The following is a 23,941-nucleotide window of genomic DNA, read 5'->3' as shown; positions in this document are numbered from 1 at the left end:
CGCGGCCGAAACTGACACAAAGTAGCGGGCCGGGGCCCGGGTGGGGAGAGCAGGGCTGCCGCTGGAGGGCGGGAGCCTGCGGGCAGCGGAGCCGAGCGCCCCCGCCCCAGCCCCCGGCATGGGCTGGACGGGGCCGCCGGGCGGAGCGCCGAGCGCTGCGCGCTGAGGTGAGGCGCGGCCGCGGCGGGCCGGGGGTGTGGACCGGGAGGGCCGGCTCTGGGAGGCTCGGGCTGCGGAGCCTCGGAGCCTCGGAGCCTCGGGGAGCGGCCGTGGAAGGATGGAGAGAAGGGTTCCCCAGGATGCAGAGTGCGGGTCGCTGTGCGCAGGCTGGGAAGATGGGGCGCCGAAGGGGCGCGCGGAGAGTTGGGGTGCGAGGAGTTAACCCTGGTCCCAGCCTTTAGGTGCCCGGAGAGGGAGTTTGGGGATGATCGGGTTTGCCCCGCGAAGGTGGAGGTCTCTGTGCCCCAGGGAAACCAAAGGTGCCGGGGTTGTTAGCTTTGGGAGCTCAGAGCTGTGCAGTGGGTCCTGGATACTGTCCTTGGAGAGGGAAGGAAGGTGGCCCCTGGCGTTATTGTTTTCTCCTGCCTCGCCGACCTGCTAGCTTCCTCTGAAAAGACTTGGTTGGAAAGGAGCGGAGGCCAGACTCAGAGGAGGAGCCCTTTTCCTTAGTGGAGCGTTGCCTCCTTCCCAATGCTGGCTATTTTTATCCCAGATGTGGCTGCAGAGGGGGCTGGGGTAGGGTGACGGGGCAAGGCGACGACGTGGCTGATGGGCCTAACCGGTTCAGAAAACCCTGGATATCCTGAGAGGGGGACCCTGTTGGCAGTGATTTCTATAAGTGTGCCCCCTTTGAGGATTGGGGCCAAACTTGCTTTCGGTCTCCCCAGGGTCTTAGAGGTAGAAGAACTTTCCTGGTCCCTGTCCAAAGTTGACGCTTGATGGCCATCTAGTTCCACTGTTACTTCTTTCATAGGAAGAAGACTCAGATCTTAGGGCTAATGATGCTTGATAGCCTCCCACTGGGGTGGGGCTAGGTAGGAGCCAGTAAGGCCCACCCTGCATCCTCTAACCTCTCCCTCGCTTCGCACCCCACCCTCCTATGACTCATGCTCTAGATTGGGTGGAGACCCTGGCTGGGGCCCTGGAAGCGGGCTTGGCATCACCAAAATGTGCATGAGGTTTTGTTCTTGAGCCAAGGAGGCAGCGCCGTTGCTTGCCACAGTTGTGGAGAGTCAGGAGTGTAAAGGACCTCTAAGCCTCGCAGGATTGTCTGCTCTGAGGTCAAGGAGGGAGTGTGTGTTAGTGAAGGGAGAATTGGTGTGGGTGACTGGGCTGGGACCAGAGTCGGTAATTATAGAGATTGGGCAGACAGGCAATTAGTAACTCTTGGGACTGACAGGCTGGAAGCAGGGGAACCAAGGAGGGAGAAGACTTTCCATCTAAAGGAAGAGGAGGTTCCTTTGGCCAGGACTTGCACCTTTGTAGGAGAAAGTACACGAACGGGTGGAAGGGAGCAGAGGCTCTCCGAGCCAGTACCCAGTGTCTTGCCGACCGAACTAGACTTGTGGTGGGAAACAAAGGTGATTCTTAAGCAGAGTTGGCAAGACCTCTCTGATGGCCCCAGAGGTGACTGGCCCCGATTGTGAGGAAGTGGTTTGGGGGGTGCGGTCTGCAGGAAGTGGTGGCCATGCCTCCGATGAGAACCCCTCTGGGGAAGAGGTGATAATGGAAGTCCCAGTAACGAAAGTGGGGGTGAGAAAATTATGCGCTTTCTAGAAGGGTGGAATGGGCCCACCCTGTTTCCTGCTGCTCTGCCAGGTGTTTCCTGGCTCGTGGTATCTCCACCCAACCTACTAGGGGAAATTCTGCTTTCTAGTACAGGCAGCATTCGTCAACACCAGGAGGGCGCCAGGGACATCCATTGTTCCTGAGGGGATACCTCAAGAGCTGCATCTCACTTGTCAATATCTGGTCTCTTCTAGGCTCTTCTCTATAGGTTTTGGCTTCCGTAAATAAATTCCCAGTCCCCTCATTATTCAGGACAGAGGGAAGCCCCTCCCCCCTTCCCTCGGTTATCCATATCAGAGCCGGAAGGTGAGAGTGTGTTAATGGAGTTGAAGACAGTGGGGACTGCAGGGGCATAGTCAGGATGATCTTCAGAAGGGGTCTCATGTGGGGAATGAAGAATTCTTGACTACGCGTGTCCATTGCTTTCTTGCAGGGACTCCCATGGGATTGCTGGAACTTTGGTGGGTGAGATGGCACTGTGTGCAAAAAAACGCCCCCCAGGTAAGAAGTGGATCTCTGAGACCATGATGAAAGTGGCTGTTATTATGACTTAGGGTGCCAGGGGGAAGAGAGACGACTAGTATGGTTCTGAGAAAAAGCGGTGGGGGAGGCGGGGACAGACTTAAGGCTGCTAGGCGTCCTGGCGGAGCCGGGAGTGGGGGGAGGCAGGTAGCCTAAGAAACCGAATTCCTCATTTCATCTTTGGGCTGGTGGTCAGCTATGACTGCTAATCACTAGCCCCTTACTCAGAAGCACCTGCAGCTCTTACTCTTTGGCTTGAGCTCCTGGGCTCTGGTCTCCTTTGCCTACCCACCGAGCCCTCCTCGGTTTCCCGCGGAAGGGGGGGTGTGTGTGGGATGAAAGCCGTTGCCCTGGACAACGCGGGCGGTCGGCTCCTCCGCATTGGCTGGGGGAGGGGGCGGGGCCGCGCTCTGGCTTTCGCCTACGCGGCACTGGCATACTTCATCTCTGCAGTGGGAGCAGGTGGGGCGGAGCCTGGGGGCGTGGGCACCGCGTTCCGGCCACTCAAAGCTCCACCTCCCGCCTCTGTCGTGGGATTCGGGAGTGGAGCTCCTGCAGAGCTGGTGGTCCCAGGCGCAGGTGGCCGCGAGGATGGTTTGGGCTGCGGGTGGCTTGCGCGCCCAGCGGCCGGGGCTCCCCTCTGCGTGGCCGCAGCTCTTGCGCCTCCCCGGGGGGCCGCCCCATAGGCGCCGCTGAAGCCAAGGGCAGACAGTGCAGTGCGCCTTCTTAAAACGGGATCATGACGGTCCCCAAGGAGATGCCTGAGAAGTGGGCCCGGCCCGGGGCGCCTCCATCTTGGAGCCAGAAGAAGCCCTCTTGGGGGACAGGTAATGGGAGGCAGTGTCTGGCAGCTCATCCGTGGTTTCCCTTTTCTGACCTCTGCGTTCCCTTGTTCCTAGCCTTCCCCCCTCCCCTTGTTCTTTGCGGGCCTGGTTGGGTTCCTCCTCCTTCCTTTGTGTGGTCCTTGGAGATTAGGGTCCCAGTAGGAAAGGGACCCTCTGAGGGAAGTTTCTGGTTGTCAAATGACTCATTTGTCTGGTGACTTTGTGGCCTGGGGTTTGTTACTGCATTGTGCTTGTTGTGGGAGAAGGTCTAGAATATTACCTTGGATTCTCAGTCAGATATAAGGTGGCAGGCTTACTGCGTAACCAGTTTACAACTCCTTTTTAAGTCTGAGGAGGGAACCCTTCATAGGATAGCTCTTATTCTTGGTCTTGAAATTGGCACCTGAAGCCTGGGGTCTTCAGGGTTTAGATTAGGTGCTGCTAAATAGTGGTCGTTAACAGTGACATTTATTTCCTTTTAAGAAATCTCTCTGTAAATGGTAGAAGAAAGATTGCAAGTTCATCTCATCTTGTCTTTATTTCTGCTCAGTGTACATGACCCACATCTCTAACATACACACCCCCACACTTGAAGATGAGCTTTGCAATAGGATGATGTCATTGTCCACCAGTCAGAAACTGCTTATGGTGACACGTGACAAGAGGCTCCTTTAGAGACACTGCACGTGGGCCTGGGATGCTGCCGCAGAGCAGTTCCAGGGCACTATGACCCTCTGTCTTGGCACCACCTACTGTGTTCCTCCCCAGATTAGGGTGAGAACAGTGCCATGAGCAGGTTTGCAGTGGTCTCCACCAGGAGGGAAGCTTTGTACTTCCAGCTTCTACTGCATGATCATGATGATGGATGTGTCATTAACAAGAGCAAAGGGACCTGGGGATCCGAGTGGTGTGGGGAGGAACTGAGTGCTCCAAGTGCAGGGAGGGCCTCGACAAGTTGGCAGTTAGGGACAGAGAATTGTCCTGTGCTGTGAGTGTGGCAGCACAGCACTTGGGAGGCTGAGGAGGACGGAGGGCAGCCTGCATCACATAGTGAGACTGTGTCTCTAAAAGGGAAGTGGGGGGAGTAGCATGCAGGACCATGTGGTCTAAGCTGTTGGCAAAGTGAACTCTAGAGCAAGAGCTTAATAACACCGCAGCTGTGTTCTATGGAAAGAAGCGGTTCTCGGTGGAACCCTCACAAAGGTTGAGCGGACCTGACTTAGTTTGCTCCTTCTGACTGCAGCCTTGTTCTGTTGTAGAAGAAGAACGGAGGGCACGGGCTAATGACCGTGAATACAATGAGAAATTCCAGTATGCGGTAAGTCTTTTCTCTTCTGAGCTGGGAAAGAAGAGTATTGGGAGGTCTGAGGCTGGTGGCAGAGGGAAGGGTGCTTGGGGGAGGCAGGGAAGAGCTTTGGCCAGTTTCCATCTGCTGCTGGGCAGAATTTTTCAGGTTTTCTGTCACTGAAGCAAAATACATCAGCCTGGAGAGATTTCCTCCTCCTCCTCTTCCCTGTCCCTCACCTGGGTGCTAGCAAGGGAGTGCATGCAGAAGGTTTGGGAAGTATAAAGGAGGAAGAGGCAGCCCCAGGCTGGCTCTAGGTGTGGGGGGAGCGCCTCCCTCATTATCTCCCCTCCTGTTGCCATAGAGTAACTGCATCAAGACCTCCAAGTACAATATTCTCACCTTCCTGCCTGTCAACCTCTTTGAGCAGTTCCAGGAAGTTGCCAACACCTACTTCCTGTTCCTTCTCATTCTGCAGGTAAGTAGCCTCTCTTACATTTGTAACTCACAAGGCTGAATAAAGCGAAGCAGAGGAAGGGTTAGGGCAAGACCCCTGGCCAGGGTCTTCTGCAGCCTGCCTCTCCGCTCTTTTCAGTTGATCCCCCAGATCTCGTCCCTGTCCTGGTTCACCACCATTGTGCCTTTGGTTCTTGTCCTCACCATCACAGCTGTTAAAGATGCCACTGATGATTATGTGAGTTGTTTACCTTCTGCTTCTCCTTGTCACCTCCTGTCTCATCTATTCCCAACACCCTTCTGCTCCCTGACACTTTTATTCAGTGCAGTTCCCTGATGACCTTGATGTCCCTGTGGTCCAGCTAGATGTGTAGTGCCTAGACTGAAGGCTAGGCAGGGGCGTTAGGGAGAGAGTTGGTCTGTGGATAGCTTCCGTGCAGTGTCCCCAGGATGCTCTGAGTTCCTCTGGTCTAGTTCCAGGCGCGGGGAGTGTCTTACTGTCCTCAGTTCTCTTTCAGTTCCGCCACAAGAGTGATAACCAGGTGAATAACCGTCATTCTCAGGTGCTGATCAATGGAGTGTGAGTGACTATTGCACACCAGGGCTCTGGGGAGGGAGGCAGTTTCCATGGGAACCTTCGTAGTTACTGACTCTACTGTCTTCTCTTTGCCATAGCCTCCAACAAGAGCAATGGATGAACGTCTGTGTTGGCGATATTATCAAGCTAGAGAATAACCAGTTTGTGGCGGTAAGAGACAAGGTGCCTTTTCAGTATGCAGGGTTATCTGTCCTCTTTGATAGAAGGAGACAATTCCTTCCTGGTACCTGTTGCCTCTTAACACTCACAGAAAGAAATTTTCCCAGATGGTGGGCTTTTAGGTCATGTTAACATGGCTGGGACTAGTTTTTCATGCTTTTTAAATTCAAAACAATATATATATATCAGCCACATTGGCATGGGCCTTTAATCTCAGAACAGAGGCAAAGTCAGAGACAAGGCTAGCTTGGTCTACCTAATGAATTTCAGACCAAACAGGACTTTATACACTGAGAGACACTGTCTCAGAACAGCCCAAAACAAAACAAAACCTCTGCTTACTGGTGGGTGATCGCCACTAAGATCCTGTGGAGGCCAGCAATTTGTGTATGTGAGTTCTTATCAGGCTTTCTGTGTAGGCGGACCTCCTCCTCCTTTCCAGCAGCGAGCCCCATGGGCTGTGTTACATAGAGACTTCGGAACTGGATGGGTGAGTGGCATGTTGCTGTCAGTATTCTTTGTCCTTGGACCCTTAGGGGCAAAAGATTTTTTGAAGGAGGTTCTTGGGCCCGGGTTTTGTACCTTTTAGAAAATTGAGGAGTAGGAAAGGCTCTGGATATATCGAACTTTTAGGCTACGCCGCTGTTGAGGGTCAGGCACCCCAGGATTGATTCCAGCTGCCGGGAGGGGCCAGAATTCAAGGGTATTTATTGTTCTTGCAGAGAGACCAACATGAAAGTGCGCCAGGCAATTCCAATCACCTCGGAGCTAGGGGACATCAGTAAGCTGGCCAAGTTTGATGGTGAGTAAGTAGTCCTGGAATAACTTTGGGTGGAGAAAGGTGGGCTGGTGTTTGAGTTCATGTTGTATCTTTTCTTTTGGCTCTTGGTTGTTGTGATTGTGCAGGACCCTGGACATTGTCAGGAAGGATATGTGTGGGATGCCAGGTGGTACAGTTAACTTTTGAACTGATGGTTATTTCAAGTGAGCTTTGTGGCTGATGGCGTACTGAGAGAAATTCAGCACATTCTTTTTGAAGATAGCAGTGGTTATCTTCCTTATAAGGCAACGTGTATAGATGTGTATGAGAAGGCAGTATTCACACTTCCTCTCCGGTTCTGCCCTCCTCATGCAGCCATATTAGCTGACAGTTCACTTACACATGTGTAACCCCAAGTAACTGTGAGCTCTCTAAAATCTCTACAGCTGCCTTCTTGCCTGCTGAATATGTGTTGTTGTTATATCATTGTTTCACTAATACCTGCCTGGCTTGGACCAATCATAAGTTTCTTACACCACATCAAGAATTTGCCTTGTCCTCTTTAATAACTGTTTCATAGATTGGCACTGTCCAGCTACCCCTTGGCCACTTAGTCTTTTGTTCCAGTGACACTTAAGTAAAAAAAAAAAATGTTGTGACCTGTTCTGTATGTAGTATAGTCTCAAGTTTGTGATTTTGGGGAGCCAAGGAAATGGAAGTTCTTACTGTACCAGTTTGAGGGCCTGAGCTCAGATGCTCAGCGCCCACATGAAAAGCCAGGTGTGGCAGTACATGCAACCCCAGTGCAAGGAGGCAGACACAGGAGGCTCCTTAGGGTTTGCTAGACATCTAGGTTTGTCATTCAGTAGGTTCCAAGTTCAATAAGGGAGAGACCCTGTCCCAGAAAATAGAGTAATAGAGTAGAGTCTAGTGAGGTGTCTCAGTGGGTAAGGGCATTTGCTGCCAAGCCTAACTTGTTGAGTTGAATTTCTGGAAAGAAAGCACTGAATCCTGCAAAGTATTCTCTGACCTCCATATGTGCACCATGGTACATGTGTGTCCACACATGCTTGTGCACACACATACACACACACATACACAAATAAGTGTAATAGAAAAGAATAAAGTGGTAGCGATAGAGGAAGACACCTTGCGTTGACTTTGGCCCCCGTGTGTGTGGGTGGACACATGGGTATATCTCACACATACACACACCACACGTGGTATTTTGGGGTCTTAGTGTATGTACACTTTTGTATGTGCTGCTAGGGATGAACCTAAGACCTAGACAAGTGCTCTTCTGCCAAGTTACATCCCTAGTGTGAATATGTGTACTTTTAATGTTAGTTCAATATTAGTTCATGCCACTCTTTTCATTTTTTCCTATGTAATGGAGGATGTCCCTGAACGTCTGACCCTGCTTTCCCCGCCCTCTAGAGTTTTGGATCACAGACAGGCTATTATTATTATTATTATTATTATTATTATTATTATTTTGGTTTTTCAGACAGGGTTCCTCTGTAGCTTTGGAGCCTGTCCTGGAATTCCATTTGTAGACCAGGCTGTCCTTGAACTCACAGAGATCAGGAGGCCTGTCTCTGCCTCTTGAGTGCTGGGGTTAAAGGTGTGGGCCACCAATGCCCAACTACAGGAATTTCTATTCCTAGTTGATGTGGTATTAAGTATTGAACCTGGGGCTTAAGTGCCATTTATTTATTGATTGTAAGTCCTGCCAGCAGTATGTCAATAGCTCAGGTCTTTTACAGTACCCTCCTCCCTCACCACACACACATATACACAGCTACTTTCTCTATTAAACTTTTTCTGATTTTTTTCCCCCCCAAGAAGGTCTTATTATGGAGCTCTGTGGCCTAGAATTCTATGTAGATCAGGTTATCCTCAAACTCAAGCGATCCACCTACCTCTGCCTCTCCAGCACTGGGACCAAAAGTGTGTTCCACTAAATGTAGATATTTTAATTTTTAAAAAGTTGTGTGTGTGTGTGTGCACGTGTGTGCTCGCGTGCGTATGTATCACATGTGCAGATGCCTGAAGAGGCCAGAAGAGAGTATCAGATCCCCTGGATCTGGAGTTACAGGTGGTTGTGAGCTACCTAAGGATGCTGGGGAATAAATGTGGGTGCTCTGGAAGAGCCACAAAGCTCACTTGAAATAACCATCAGTTCAAAAGTTAACTGTCCCACCTGGCATCCCACACATATCCCTCCTGACAATGTCCAGGGACCTGCACAATCACAACAACCAGAGCCAAAAGAAAAGATACAACATGAACTCAAACAGGTTAAGAGCAGGAAATGCTCTTAACCACTAAGTCCCTCCCAGCCCTGTAACCTGCTCTGTTTCCTTAGTGTGTGACTGAACTCTGAGCAGTGGCACTTTTGTCTCCCATCCAGGTGAAGTAATCTGTGAACCTCCCAACAACAAGCTAGACAAATTCAGCGGAACACTGTACTGGAAGGAAAACAAATTCCCCCTTAGCAACCAGAATATGCTGCTGCGTGGCTGTGTGTTGAGAAACACCGAGTGGTGCTTTGGGCTGGTCATCTTTGCAGGTGAGCCTCCTGGCATCTCTGAGGGTGTGGGCCAGGACTGAGGGGGCTGGTAGGACACAGGAGTAGCGCACCTCCACCTAGGGCTTCAGCCTCTCCCACACCAAGTGCTTCTGTTTGATGGCACTCCAATTGTTGATTTGTCTTCCCATCATTTCCAAGGTCCTGACACCAAGCTGATGCAGAACAGTGGCAGGACAAAGTTCAAGAGAACGAGCATCGATCGCCTGATGAACACACTGGTCCTGTGGGTGAGCTTCCCGGCTGCTCCCACAGCCTTCACAGAGGTTCTCCCCATAGGCCCTCTGCCCCTTGGTTCTTCTCTGGGCAGCAGCCAAACTTGGCTTGCTCAGGGGCAATGTTTAATTTCAGATTCCTTTCAGACTTGGGCAATGTTATTTTAAAAGCCTTAGGAACATGCATGAATCAACAACTTAAAGAAAGCTAAAATGAACCACCCCTTCTGTGGGTTTGGTTATGATAGCATCTTAAAATGCATGTGATCTGTTAGTATTTGCCAGGGACAAGGAGGCCTTCATGGAGATGTAGTCAGAGTTAAAAGAAAATTTCCATGGGGAAGACTGTTAGCAGGGCCCTTCCCCAACTTCTAAGCATGAAGGATCCCAAGGGGAAAGTTTTCTGTGCTTGCTTTGGCAATTCATGAGTCCTTCTTCTGTTTGTTTAGAACTGGATTTCCTTTCTGGGCTTTCTCTACCCATTTTGTACCCCTTCTGCTGGCTGCCTGCTCCCAACACACCAGCTTGGGAAGCCTGAGGGCAGCCATAGTTAAGTTTTCCATCTCAGCTTTAAAGGATTTACAGAAACCCAGGCTGAAAGTAGGGTTACTTCTTCATACAGAGGCTTTTCTTGCCCCCTGGTGGCCACAGATCAGGATGACACCTGCTTTTCAGAGCCACAACATAAGCACGATTTTGGAAGTAGTTGTTGGGAACCAGGCAGTGGTCTACATTATTCCGTCTGTCCTTTTTCTAGCTCAGATAAAGTCTTGATCTGTAGCCCAGCCTGGCCTTGAACTCAAGATCCTTGTAAACCAGGCCTGGTGGTTTACACATGTAATCTCAGAATTTGGGAGGCTGAGGATGATTGCCATGGGTTTGGAGCCAGGCTTTTCTTACAACATAAAAGCAAGGAAATCCCTAAGGGGCTAGAGGATGGCTTAGAGGTTAAGAGTACTGTCTGTTCTTCTAGAGGTCCTGAGTTCAAATCCCAGCAACTCACAGCCAGCTATAATGAGATCTGGCGCCCTCTGCTGGTGTGCAGGTATACATGCCAGCAAAACACTGTATAAATACTAAATGAATGAATGAATGAATGAGAAGGCTTAGGATGTAACTTAGTAGATTTTCTAGCATGCATAAGGCTCTGGGTTTAATTCTCAAGAAGGGAAAAATAACAGTATTCTGTTGGCCTTCTGTGGGCTAGCACAGGCAGGTAGATAATTTACACTAAGCTTTTTAATTGTGTCAAAAGTGGCTATCCCAGCCCCACCCTTTGAGGACTCCTGGGAGTTGCAGATGGGATGCTACTGAATGTCTCAGCTTCCCTTTCATGTGGATAAGACCATGTTCACAGTAGCAGATGAGCACCTGCCACCTGTTCTGGTCCCTTACAATGAAAGACACGAAGGTGCTTGATCTTTTAAGGGCCCAGCATGTCAATGGAGCCTCTTCAGGGCTCACGTGGCTTTGCCAGCTCTTCAAGTCCTTACCTCATCTGTGCTTTTCATTGCTCCTCAGATTTTTGGATTCCTGGTCTGCATGGGAGTGATCCTGGCCATTGGCAATGCCATCTGGGAGCACGAAGTCGGGACACGCTTCCAGGTGTACCTGCCCTGGGACGAGGCGGTGGAGAGCGCCTTCTTCTCTGGCTTCCTCTCCTTCTGGTCCTATATCATCATTCTCAACACCGTTGTGCCCATTTCCCTGTATGTTAGGTATGTGCTTTCTCTGCCCTTGGCTCTCCCCAGGGAGATGACACCCTTGACAAGGAGTATGCAGTCCTTTCTGTACTGTGACTATTTTATGTTACCTGTTCATTTTTTTTTTTTAATCAAAGTGTCCCGGCATTTGAATTATAGTGGAGTAGAAACTACATTGATTTATTCAGCACCACGTGCTATTGCATGCCTATTCTGGGAAAGAAATACAAAGATGAACAAAGAATTGATCTCCTTCCCTTGTAAAGCTTAAGTCTGATAGAGGAGGGAAACCCTAAACTGTCACAGAGTGGAAGTTGTTCTACCATGAGTCTCTGTGGAAAGCTGAGCTGTGTAGGTCATCCCTGCCCTCAGAGTAGCAGATTAGCTGATCCAGGACTAGAACTAGTGCCTGTCCCTGAGGTAGCATGTGATAGGCACCAAGTTCCTGGGGGCAAGGAGGGTGTTGCTCCGAGCGTTGCTTGTCAGATGCAGAGATGGCAACTCGGGAGGGAGATGTTGGGGGAGGACTGGGGAGAAGGAGGGTAAGTAGCTAGAAACAAGGACAGGTGAGTGAGAAGCTGCGATGGTTATAGGAGCAGTTAGGAGCTTCAACCATGAGCAAGGAGCTGTGGGGGCGAGGTTGGACACAAGCTTCCTCTGGATTGGTAAGAGTCTTCGGTCTTTGTGGACCTTCTGGAATGAAGGCTATGATTTAAAAGTCTGCGGGGATGTGTTAGCAGTTGTTGGCTGGCTGTGGTAGGCAGCATATGTAGAACACCAAAAGTAAGGAGGATGTTAGGTAGAGGCCAGAGAGGAAAAGGATGGAGGGGGCAGAAAAGGGGCAGGAAGAATCCAGAGGAATCTCTCCTACGCAGTGCCTTGCATTTGAGATTAGGGAGCCTGTGACTTTTTGTTTTTGACTCAGTCACTATGTGTCCCATGCCAGTTCAGAGCTGGTGATCCTCCTGCCTCACTCTGCCTCTCTAATGCTGGGATTGTAGGTCTGTACCGTCACACCGGGCTCAGCCTGTGCATTTGTAAGAAAGTACTTACATAGCTGCTCAGAACTCTTCCTAGCTTTCATTTCAGTTAATGAAAATGCCCAAACTGCTCAGTCCTCCTCACCAACCCAAACCCTAGCGATACAAACTCTGAGAAAATGTGGGGCCAGCAGGAGGACGTCAGTCAGACGGTCTGGATTGCCTGCTGCCTACTGTTAGCCATGTGACCTCGGGCTAGTCCAGTCACTTAGAACTTCATATGCTATCTTTTTTCCCTTCCCACATGATACCTGTGTCCCTTTCTTCATCAGGGGATTTTGATAGAAGGCACCGAATTCGAAAATGCCTACAAAAAGTTAAATTACTGTGTTAGTCTGGCCTGGTGCCTCAGACCTGTATTCCCAACACATGGGAAGGCTGAGGCAGGAGGATTGCCACAAACTTGAGGTTGGCTTTGGCTCCAAAATGAGACCCTGACCCCATCCCACTGCACACCTCCCTCCCCCCAAAAAACAAGCACAATATCAACAACAAATCCCCTTGCGAGTATTGGGTACTGTCCGCAATGCTGTCTTGCTCTCTCTGCTTCTGTGCTGATATTTGAATGTTTTGTTTATTACCTCATTTTGTTTTCCCACTTCGTGTGTTGCTCTACCTGCGTTGTATCTGAGTGACTCGGAGCTCTTGGTAGCTGTCTAAGGAAGATTTTCCTGAGCTGCACCAGCATTCAAGTCTGGGGGAGGGGGGAAGTAGGGTTGATTAGCTGCCTGGGGAAAGGCCACGACAACACTCCAGTTACCTCACTTTTTTTTTGGCCCAGTCACAGATTCCTGATAGGAGCCTCAGCCATCTTGAAGCAGGGTTTCAGATGTGTGGTCCACTGCTTGGCCATCCTGGACCGAAATGAAGGGCTCTTTTCTGGCAGTGTTGCAGCCCAGATCCTAAAAGTCCCTTGCCCTGGTGATGGGGTGTCACTCCCCACGTTCTCCAGGCCTCTGCTTCCCAGTGTGGAAGGGAAGCCCTGCCTGTGCTGGGCAGTGAGGAATGGTGGGGCTGGGAGCGTCTGGGGCTTTTCCCCAGCGTGACCGTGTGGCGCTGGCTGTCTTGCGGGAATGTGCACATCACCCTCATTATCTCTCTCTTCTCTCTCCCTCCCCTCTTGCACTTTCTCTTATTTTTCTCTGCATGGGTTCTGTATTTAGTTCTGAGGTAAGAACGGGCCAAGAGCCTTGTGTGCAGTCCCTCTTCCTTCTCTGCCTGTGCGTCTGCCCTGCCTCCCCAGAGCTTTTGCACCTTTCGTGTGGAGAGAAAGCTTCAGGAGGGTCGGGTTGGGGAGCTCCATTGTCAGTGGTACACGGTCAGCTCCACCTGCCCCTTCCCATCCAGGCTTCCTGCCCAGGTGTCTTCTCCATTCCTGTTGCTCCCCAGGCTAAGCGCCTACAGCCGAGGCCCTGGCGGGTGGGATGTTTCCTCCCTTCTCGATACCCAGGCCTCACCTCCTGTCCCCTCTGCAGTGTGGAAGTCATCCGTTTGGGCCACAGCTACTTCATCAACTGGGACAAGAAGATGTTCTGCATGAAGAAGCGGACACCCGCAGAGGCCCGTACCACCACTCTGAACGAGGAGCTGGGCCAGGTGGAGTACATCTTCTCTGATAAGACGGGCACCCTCACCCAGAACATCATGGTGTTCAACAAGTGCTCCATCAATGGCCACAGCTATGGTAAAGTGGCTCTGCCGGGCTGGGGCTTACAACTTGCCTGGAAGGACAGGGGGACTGGGCTCCCTCAGTTGTCCTGACACTGGGGTTTACTTCTTTCCTGTTGGGTTACAAGGGGCCTGGAAAGGGTGTGCTCTGTATCCTGTGCCAGGAATTGTACTGGAAATCCTTTCCTTGCACTCCCTTGGAGCCCTCACACTAATCTTACGTCTGTGCCAGGGGAACACCTTGGTTATTTGAAATGAGCCCCAAAACACTGGTCTGACATCCTGGCCAGGGTGGACCTACCTTGGCTGCCCAGTGGCGGACAGACTCCCCTGTTGCTGCAAGGGGCCCTTATAAATCTCTGGAATGTAATTGCTGTCTTCCTGGTATGGGTCTGTCATAGTGGCTTTGAGGCTGAGCTGCTGGGATGGTGTAGGGCAGGGTGTGTGCAGGTGTGAGACCCTGAGGCAACTGGTTTTTTTTTTTTTTTTTTTTTTTTGTTTGTTTTTTTTTGTACTAACCTAGACCTTGTTTGTTGCCAGGGTGTAAGACTTTGTCTGCTTTCTGGGCCTGGAACCTTCCAGGCCCCTCAGTAGACCTAGAGTAGGGGCACATAGAGAGTTGGGGCTACTCTTGTGGGGAGATCTACTAGGAGGTGACTGGGATGGGCATGGTAGCAGTGGGGGCTGTGACCCTTGTGGCCAGGTTCCTGGATTCTGGGATCCTGGGTCCCTGTAAGATGGATAAGTAGGTCTGAAGGTCCCACAGACCCATGGGGTCTGCACTAGAAGTTTTCCTGTGCTGCTCTGGGCAGGCCTGGTGCTGACGTGCTTCTCCTTCTGTTGGGTATGTGTAGGTGACGTGTTTGACGTCTTGGGACACAAAGCTGAACTGGGAGAGGTAAGATCCAGTCTATGACAGTTAGCTACAATCTTGGCATCTGGCTAGCAGTAGCTGGCATAGATAGGAACAGTGTGTTATCTGGGCAGGAAATGGGAGGTCATGGAGAAGTGAATGTGTGGAGGAAAACCGAAAGCTGGGTGGGGAATTGCTGGGTGAGGCACAGGCACAGCTGTAGTCTCAGCACTGGGGAGGCTGAGGTAGGGGGATCACAACTTTGAAGCAAGCCTGGCTTACACAGAGAATTCCAGGCCATCCCAGGCTACATAATGAGAACCTGTTTTAAAGAAAAGGGAAAAAAAAAAAACTTGAGGCCCAAGGTGGCTAGAAACTTGGGCTCTTCTCCTGAGAGGTGGGAGGGTGGGACAGTTCCTTCCCTGGGGGGTTGCCTGGCAGCTCAAGGGTGTCCTTGCCTGTTCCAGAGGCCAGCGCCTGTTGACTTCTCCTTTAATCCTCTGGCTGACAAGAAATTCTTATTTTGGGACCCAAGCCTCCTGGAGGCTGTCAAGATGGGGGACCCCCACACACACGAGTTCTTTCGTCTCCTTTCTCTGTGCCACACTGTCATGTCAGAAGAAAAGAACGAAGGTGAGCTGGGGAGCGGACTCAGCTCGCACAGCTTTGTCCTGCTCCTGGGCGCTGCTGCCCTGCCCTGCTTCTGTGCGGGGCTTCCTGGGCAAGGCAGGTGGCTGGGAGGGTGGCCGCGTTCTGCCCATGCTCCTTTCCCCCACCAGGAGAGCTGTACTACAAAGCTCAGTCTCCAGATGAGGGGGCTCTGGTCACTGCAGCCAGGAACTTCGGTTTTGTGTTCCGTTCTCGTACCCCTAAAACAATCACTGTCCATGAGCTGGGTACAGCCATCACCTACCAGCTGCTGGCCATCCTGGACTTCAACAACATTCGCAAGCGGATGTCAGTCATAGGTGAGGCCAATAAATAGTAGGGGGCTGAGGGACTGGGGCAACTGATAGGCCTGGGTACGAAGGCGTGCTGGAGGACTTTTGATGGTACATTTAGTTTGGATTCTGTCTGAATTTTTCTGGCTCTCTTCGCCCTTGTGCTGTTCACAGTGCGGAACCCAGAAGGGAAGATCCGACTCTACTGCAAAGGGGCTGACACAATCCTGCTGGACAGACTCCACCCTTCCACGCAGGAGCTGCTCAACAGCACCACTGACCACCTGAATGTAGGTGGGAGGGCCTGGGGCCTCTTCAGTTCTCAGCATTATGAGGTGGCAAGGGCATGTTTTCCTCGTTTATTTATTTAAGATGGTTCACTTATTTTTGTTTATGTGCCTGAGTATTTTCCCTGTATTCCTATCTCTGTGAGGGTATCAGATCCCCCAGAACTGGAGTTACAGACGGTTGTGAGCTGCTATATGGGTGCTAAGAATTGAACCTAGGTCCTCTGGAAGAGCAGCCAGTGCTCTTAACTGCTAAACTGTCTCTCCGGCCCCATGCTGTCCTTTTTAAAATAGAAATGTGTATGTGTATACATACATGTGTTTATGTGTGTTTGTGTGTATACTTTGTAGTTGATGTGTGAGCACGTGCCACCGTGTGCACATGGGGGTGAAGGAATTGGTTCTGTCTTTCTGTCACGTGGGCTCTGGGGATGAAGCTCACATCTTCAAGCTTGATAGCAAGCACCCTTATTTGCTGTACTGGAACGCTTTGTAGACCGGGCTGGCCAGCCTCAGACTCACAGAGATCTGCTTGCCTATTTTCCTGAGTGCTGGGATTAAAGGCGTGCACCACCACCATCTTTTGTTTGTTTGTTTTATTGAGTACATAAGATCTTGGTGGGCATTGAATACATTTAAGGTCTCTGTAGTTTTGGGGGTTTTTTGTTTTTATTTTTAATGTGGTGAGAATACTTAAATTACCTAAGCCGTGTGCTACACTATGCCTATGATCCCAGTATTTGGCACATAGAATCAGGAGGATGAGAAGTTTAGGGCAGCCTGACTTACATGAGACTTTTTCTCAATGAACCAACCAGGAAGATCAAAATGGCTAGTCAGGTAAAGGTACTCAAGGCCAATCCTAATGACATGAGTTTGATTCCAGAACCCAATGGTAGGAGGAGATAGCAGACTTCCTTCAATCTCTACATATATGCACGCACACACACACACACACACACACACACACACACACACACACAGAGAGAGAGAGAGAGATAACAAAATAATCTTAAATGTTTTTTAAAATCCAACGGAAGATTCTCTGAGCTGTTGAAGTTTGAGTTGTGTTTTCTAGAATTCTTTTCATTTGGTTTTCCCAACTCTTCCTCCAGGAGTACGCAGGAGATGGACTGAGAACCCTGGTGCTGGCCTACAAAGATCTGGATGAAGAATACTACGAGGAATGGGCCAGGAGACGCCTACAGGCCAGCCTGGCCCAAGACAGCCGAGAGGACAGGCTGGCCTGCGTCTATGAAGAGGTTGAGAGCGGCATGATGGTATGCACAGGGCAGGGCAGACTGAGGGCGAGGCAGGATGGTGTAGAGCCCACAGCTCTCCTCAGAGGCCCCTGTGGTCTTTTCAGCTGCTGGGTGCCACGGCCATTGAGGACAAGCTTCAGCAGGGAGTTCCAGAGACCATTGCCCTCCTGACTCTGGCCAACATTAAGATTTGGGTGCTAACTGGAGATAAGCAAGGTGAGGGTGCCTAGCAGGGCAGAATTGGTGGCAGATGGACACACGAGTCTGCCATGCCCTTGTGTGGAGCTGGGCCACCAGGTGGGCAAGCATGCTGACCCTGGTGGTTGCCTGCCTGCAGCTCCTTTGTTTTCTCTCGCAGAGACGGCTGTGAACATCGGCTACTCGTGTAAGATGTTGACTGATGACATGACGGAGGTGTTCATAGTCACAGGCCACACTGTTCTGGAGGTGCGAGAGGAGCTCAGGTAAGCTAGGAGCTGGGGATACAGGTGTCATGAACTGTATCTGGGGACTGGCAAGCTTGTTTTCCTCTCTGCCACTGTCCTGGAGCCCCACACAGCTTCATTCCTGCCTTCACAGGAAAGCCCGGGAGAAGATGGTGGACTCATCCCACACCATGGGCAACGGCTTCACCTACCAGGGGAATCTCTCTTCTTCTAAGGTTACTTCTGTCCTGGAGGCTGTTGCTGGGGAGTACGCCCTGGTCATCAACGGGCACAGCCTGGTAAGGCTTGCCATCTCCAGCTTGGAGCAGGCCCTCAGGCAGGAGAATGCTTGAGCCTTGTTGAGTGCTTACCCGTAGCTCCCATGCTTTCTTCTGGCAGACATGGCTGTAAACATTGGTTATGCCTTCTCTCAGGGTGGCCTTGGAATCCTATCTTGCTCTCAACTTCCCTTGGCTTGAGAGAGGGAGGGTTGTGATCAGCAAGGGACCAGAAGAGCTGAGGTGTTCCCTGGGAAGACTGGCATGTTTCTCTGTGTTTCAGGCCCATGCCTTGGAGGCTGACATGGAGCTAGAGTTTCTGGAGACAGCATGTGCTTGCAAAGCTGTCATCTGCTGCCGGGTGACACCCCTGCAGAAGGCGCAAGTGGTGGAACTGGTTAAGAAATACAAGAAGGCGGTGACACTTGCCATTGGGGATGGGGCCAATGATGTCAGCATGATTAAAAGTGAGTGTGGGCTGGTGCATGGGCCGGGCAGGAGGGCTGCAGAGTTCTTAGGGGCGGGGCAGGGGCTGTAGTGGGAAGAGTGAGGGGCGGGGCTCTAACTGGTGGGATCTGAAGTATATGGTCAACCCTTCACATCATCTTTTGTCTCTGCAGCTGCTCACATTGGTGTGGGCATCAGCGGGCAGGAAGGGATTCAGGCTGTCCTGGCTTCGGATTATTCCTTTTCCCAGTTCAAGTTCCTGCAGCGCCTCCTGCTGGTGCATGGGCGCTGGTCCTACCTGCGCATGTGCAAGTTCCTCTGCTATTTCTTCTATAAGAACTTTGCGTTCACCATGGTCCACTTCTGGTTTGGCTTCTTCTGTGGCTTCTCAGCCCAGGTAGCAAGTGTTTCTAGACCTCTCTTCTACATATCTAGGAATTCCATAAAGGAGCCTGGGGAAAGGCCAGTACTTGTTGTACAATCTTGAAGGCTTGGATTCAGATCCCCCAGAATATCTGTAGAAGCAGATTCAGCAATGTAAGCCACTGTGCCTATAGGAAGTGGGGGTTGGAGATGATAGACTCTTGTGGGCCAGCTAGCTTGGCTTACACAGTGGCAGAGACTGTCTCAAACAAGGTAGAAAGCTGAGGACCAACACCCAGTGGTTGTTCTGTGATCTTCACGCACATCGTAGCACACACATGTCCCCAGACAAGCACACTCACATCTCTCTTATACACATGTTGAGAAAACAAATGGCCTAAGAGCAGACATTATGTCTGTCCTGTTAATTGACCCCATTGTTTAGTACATGCATTTAATAAATGTTGGTTTTTCTTTTCCTTCTTTCTTTTCTTTTTTGGGGGGGGTGGTTGGGCATGGTCTCATGTAATACGGACTAACCCTCTTATTTACTGTGTAGCAACGGTTGACTTTGAATTCTGGATCTGGGCGTGGTGTGCACACTTATAGTCCAAACATTCAGTGGGTGGTGACAGAAGGATTGAAAGTTTGAGGTCAACTTGGGCTACACAGTGAGTCCCATGTCAGCTTGAACTACTTAGGAAACCATGTTCCAAAATAAAACACCCCCCAAAAAAAGTGTTCGTTGGGAGAGTGTAGATCTTAGGACCTGGTGGGAGTTGTTATGGCTGCTTTATGGTGCAGAGCTATCTTTCTAGAGGGGTTGGTTGCCTACTCTCATCCCCCATTCTCTTCCAGACTGTGTATGACCAGTATTTCATCACCCTGTATAACATCGTGTACACTTCGCTCCCAGTCCTAGCCATGGGGGTCTTTGACCAGGTAAGGGGGAGGTCAGGGTCAGACTGGAAGGAGAGAATACGGCTGTGAAAGGTTGTCAGATAGAGCGGGTGTGGGACAGGTCCTGCTGCCAGTGGGCACTTCCAGTTGGGGAGGAAGTAGGGTGCTTTCCATCTTGGCTAGAATCTGTAATTGCCCTTGCAAAACCCAGATTGATTGGGAGATTCTGGCTTGAACCTGGATCTGTTATGCAAGATGTTAAGGGGGAGCCAGGGATAGCATCTGTCTGCCCTTGACTGGAGAGCATCAGTGTGGCAGCTTCTGGGGCTCTTCCCTCACAGGATGTCCCGGAGCAAAGAAGCATGGAGTACCCTAAACTGTACGAGCCAGGCCAGTTGAATCTCCTGTTCAACAAGCGAGAGTTCTTTATCTGCATTGCCCAGGGCATCTACACCTCTGTGCTCATGTTCTTTATCCCCTATGGGGTGTTTGCCGAGGCTACTCGGGATGATGGCACCCAGCTGGCAGACTACCAGTCCTTTGCAGTCACTGTGGCCACATCGCTGGTCATTGTGGTCAGTGTGCAGGTATGTGGCCATCCCTCAGGAAGGAGGGAGCCTCCCATCCCTCAGCATCATATCTCTGCGATAACTCCTTTCTGCAGATTGGGCTGGATACAGGCTATTGGACAGCCATCAACCACTTCTTCATCTGGGGCAGCCTTGCTGTTTACTTTGCCATCCTCTTTGCCATGCACAGCAATGGGCTCTTTGACATGTTTCCTAACCAGTTCCGGTTTGTGGGTAAGTACCTGTGGCATCCTTTTTAATCAGTAGTGAATCATAGCTGTTCTAGAAACAACAGGGTAGACATCTAGCTCTTACGAATACTTTACATGCCAGGTACCTTGCAAGGTTCAGTGTAATGTCAAGGGGTCAACCAAGGGGTAGTTGACCCAGGCCCTGCTGCCAAGGAGCGTCTGTCCGTGAGAGTGATGAGCAGCCCTTGCCTGGCTATAGGGTAGGGCAAGAAGCCTGGGGAAGCAGAGGGAGAAAAGGAAGGTCCCTGAATGCCAGGCTACAAGTGTGCCTTGCTCTGCCTTGCCTCAATTCTTCATTAACTTAGAGCAAGGAGACAGATGGCCTCATCAAAGGTTGTTTTCTTTTTGTTTGTGATTTGTTTTGTTATTTCCAAAAAGATTGCTTTAGAAAATATGGCACATGGCTCTAATTCCAGCACTTGAGAGGTGGAGGCAGGAAGATCAGGAGTTCAGAGTCTTTCTCTGATGCATAGCAAGTTTCAGAATAGCCTGAAGTACATGAAATCCTGTTTCAAAAAAAGGGGGGGGGGGATGTATATAGGTTTGAGGATTTAACTCAGCAGAATGCTTGCCTGACATGCACAAAGACCTTGTTCCATTGGAGGGTTTGAACAGGAAGTGCATAGACCATTTTCTGTTTTTAAAGAGTCATTGTAATCATATTTGGATAATAAAGTAGAGGCATATAGGTAGAAATAGATCAGTTAGGACCTCTGTCTGTAATCTAAATAGGACTGATAGGGACTTGGAATTCAGTGAATGTGGGATTCTCTAGATATCTAGAGAATGGAGTGTGAAGAAGAGCGGAGTAAGGTGGGCGTTGTAGTTTTAGCCTAGATGGATGGTAGTACTTCCCTAGCTGGAAAAGGTACAGAGCAGATTTGGGATAGAGGAGACACTCCATTACTTGGGCATAATTTCACTGAGGCAATTGAAGGAGCAGGTCTGGAGTTTTGGGAGAGAGTTGGAGACCAGAAACAGATTCAGAGATAGCACAGAAAGAAAGGGGAAGTCAAAGGTGGTTTGGGCTTTGAAGTTGAGGATGTGGAATCATCAGAAATAGCAATCGGGAAGTGAGAAGATCTCCTCTGTCAACTTCGTGACTCCTGTCCCCCAGGGAATGCCCAGAACACCCTGGCCCAGCCCACCGTGTGGCTCACCATCGTGCTCACCACGGCTGTCTGCATCATGCCTGTGGTTGCCTTCCGCTTCCTCAGGCTTAGCCTGAAGCCGGATCTCTCCGACACGGTGAGAAGCCTGGCAAAGCTGGCCGTAGGCCTTGGGGGGCAGCTGCAGTGTGGCAGGAAAAGCCTCTCTTGCTTGGGTGCTTTAGAGCTGTTGTCTGGGCTGCGGGACTCTGGGGGCTCATACCGCACATGGCTACAGAAGTTCCTGTGATGATAGCCATGGTGCTCTGGGTCCCTGCACATGGCGATGCCTGACGATGTGAGTAGGCACTGAAGGACTCCCCTTCCCTGTGCCCTCCTCAGGTCCGCTACACCCAGCTGGTAAGGAAGAAGCAGAAGGCTCAGCACCGCTGCATGCGGCGAGTGGGCCGCTCTGGCTCCCGGCGCTCCGGCTATGCCTTCTCACACCAGGAAGGTTTTGGGGAGCTCATTATGTCTGGCAAGAACATGCGGCTCAGCTCCCTGGCCCTGTCCAGCTTTAGCACACGCTCCAGCTCCAGCTGGATCGAGAGCCTGCGCAGGAAGAAGAGTGACAGCGCTAACAGCCCCAGTGGTGGGGCTGAGAAGCCCCTCAAGGGCTGAAGACCTGGACTGAGATCCCTTGTGCCAGGGACCAGAGCTCACAGGGCCAGTGTCTGGAAACTGCTGGTCCTCCCTCCCTGCAGCCTGCCTTCTCCGCCCGGTGGACTGCCCTGCGGGTCTCACCAGTGTGTAGAAGTGGAGAGAGTGGGCCCCAGAGGCAGAGCAGGGCTTCCGGCCTTGGATAGAGGTCGTAGTGAGGGACTAGGTGTGGAACCAAAAACACGAGAAACTACGTGGGGTCCACCCCTGTCCTGCTTGGAGTCCACAGGGAGACTATAATCTCCATATTTTTTTACTCCTATTCCCCAGAGGGGCCCTGTGCCCCCGTTCCTGAATTACACAAGAATGTATCACGCCGGGAAGCCAGAGACCTGCTGGGGCCTCCGAGCCCCTCACATCATCGTGTGTCCTTTGGTTTGTGTTTATGTCGTTTGATTTTTGTCTTTTTTATTTGCTAAGTGGAGGAGGCCTTCATGTGACTTTATGTTGTGGGTAGAGTCTCAACTCTTCTGGGAAGAGGAGACTGGCACACACTGGGATGCCCTACCTGGCAGAGTGGCTGGGGTGGGGGCACATCTCATAGTCACCTTCAGGGTGCCATTGCCCTTATGGGATACAGGAGCTACCAGATAGGGAAGAACTGTCAGTCGGAAGATGCTGGGAGAATGGAGAGAGTGTCCTGGCTCCTTCCTCACCTGTGCTGTGGCTTCCCTAGGGCACGCACACGTGTGAGCTCTTGGGCTCCCTGAGTCCTGCTGGTGCTGGGCTGCAGCCCAGATAGTGGTCCCATTGTTCTCAGTGAGCTGAAGCTGAGCATGAAGTGCAGTACTGAGGTGGGGAAAGTTGTTTGCTTGGATTCCAAGTTGAGTCCCCAATTCCTTGGCATACTTGCTTCCAAGTTCCCTCCCTTCCTTTCCTTATCCGGTGCTTTTTCTGCCTACCCTGGGGTGGGACTGAAAGCTGACTTCTGCTGCTTTGCCCCAGTAACTAGGAGCCTACCCTCCAGCTCAGCCTCTGGCTAGAGTGGTAGGAGGTGGAGAAACCTGTTCTGCCAGGAGACCACTTGCTTGGTCTGGACAGAACACCTTTGGACCCTCTTCTCGACCTGGCTCCCCATGGCAGGGACTTCTTGAGTTAGTTGCTACCTTCCAGCTTCCAGGAGAACCCTTATTTGTTAGCGGCAGGTAAGGGGGGAGTAATGGCATAGAGCTGGGAGTGGGGTGCAGGAATCTAAAATGTTCCCTGTGGGGGCCCCAACGGAGCTGCAGGTAGGCTGTAGTGGAGTGGCTGCCTGGCTGGGCTGCCTGGCTGGGGAGTGGGAAGGGGCACTCTTGAGGGGGGAATCCCTTTTGGCCACAGTTTACAAGCCCAGTATCATGTCTGTTTGTGTGTCTGTTAAGGGGAAAGTCTGATTTTTATACCAAAGAGGAAATGATTTTTTTTTGTATTTGGTTTGTCTATATTATATAAATATATATATATATATATATAGCTATATATATATTATTTTTTTGGTTCTCTCTCATTTTTTTAGGGAGGGAGGAAAGTACCACGTTGCATTGAGCTGTAATTAAGGAACATTCTGTATAATTTATGACATTTCTATAATTGCAAAAATTATATCATTTTATGGATATAAAAGAAAATGCCTTTTTATAAAGTTCCAGTTTCTGAGAGGTGGGTAATTTGTCTCTTTTTTGACGTTTATATAAGACTGAGGGTAAAAGCATAGGCAGAAACGCTCCAGTGGGGTTTTGTGGGTGGATCTGGGTAGATGCTGAGCCTGGGGAAACAGTTCTACACACTCCTGTGAACTTGAGTCTCAGCAAGACTGTGGGCATTGCTGATACAACATCCATGGGCGTGGTGTTCAGCCATGTGGTGCGTAGAACCTTGACTTATGCCAGCTTAGTCCAACTACACAGCAGATGCACATGCAGATAAGAGCATGTGGGAAAGTACCTATTAAACATTTTAAAGTGGCTTTA

At 50.8% G+C, this 23,941-nt stretch overlaps 1 protein-coding gene across 4 annotated transcripts; it reads left to right on the top strand.

Annotated features, from left to right (window-relative positions):
- Positions 1-23,627, top strand: Atp8b2 (ATPase phospholipid transporting 8B2). 4 transcript variants are annotated; one of them, XM_051199438.1, is made up of 28 exons: positions 1-167; positions 2,222-2,289; positions 4,394-4,452; positions 4,784-4,897; positions 5,015-5,113; positions 5,394-5,455; positions 5,551-5,623; positions 6,052-6,122; positions 6,355-6,434; positions 8,806-8,964; positions 9,124-9,212; positions 10,719-10,915; positions 13,416-13,624; positions 14,463-14,506; positions 14,929-15,094; positions 15,241-15,429; positions 15,577-15,692; positions 16,805-16,969; positions 17,056-17,167; positions 17,310-17,415; positions 17,531-17,675; positions 17,938-18,121; positions 18,275-18,498; positions 19,323-19,406; positions 19,706-19,951; positions 20,029-20,167; positions 21,302-21,432; positions 21,675-23,627. In XM_051199438.1, exons 2-28 carry the CDS (start codon positions 2,259-2,261, stop codon positions 21,951-21,953), a joined length of 3,573 nt encoding a protein of 1,190 aa, XP_051055395.1. In that variant the 5' UTR covers positions 1-167; positions 2,222-2,258; the 3' UTR covers positions 21,954-23,627. The 4 variants fall into 4 exon arrangements, with proteins under 4 accessions (XP_051055395.1, XP_051055397.1, XP_051055394.1 ...); XM_051199440.1 differs by lacking the exon at positions 1-167 and adding an exon at positions 259-368; XM_051199437.1 differs by lacking the exons at positions 1-167; positions 2,222-2,289 and adding an exon at positions 2,864-3,137.
- Positions 23,628-23,941: the final 314 nt, after the last annotated feature.

Source organism: Phodopus roborovskii, unplaced genomic scaffold (genome assembly GCF_943737965.1).
Source record: "Phodopus roborovskii unplaced genomic scaffold, PHOROB, whole genome shotgun sequence".
NCBI classification, from domain to species: Eukaryota; Metazoa; Chordata; class Mammalia; order Rodentia; family Cricetidae; genus Phodopus; species Phodopus roborovskii.
The sequence above is the reverse complement of the archived record's forward strand: the minus strand, read 5'-3'. Positions and strand labels throughout refer to the sequence as shown.

Coding starts and splice junctions, on each gene's coding strand:
- Atp8b2 (XM_051199437.1), top strand. CDS start 3,050: ATGACGGTCCCCAAGGAGATGCCTGAGAAGTGGGCCCGGCCCGGGGCG. Junction 5,114..5,393: donor AAGATGCCACTGATGATTAT/GTGAGTTGTTTA, acceptor GTTCTCTTTCAG/TTCCGCCACAAGAGTGATAA. Junction 5,624..6,051: donor AGAATAACCAGTTTGTGGCG/GTAAGAGACAAG, acceptor CTTTCTGTGTAG/GCGGACCTCCTCCTCCTTTC.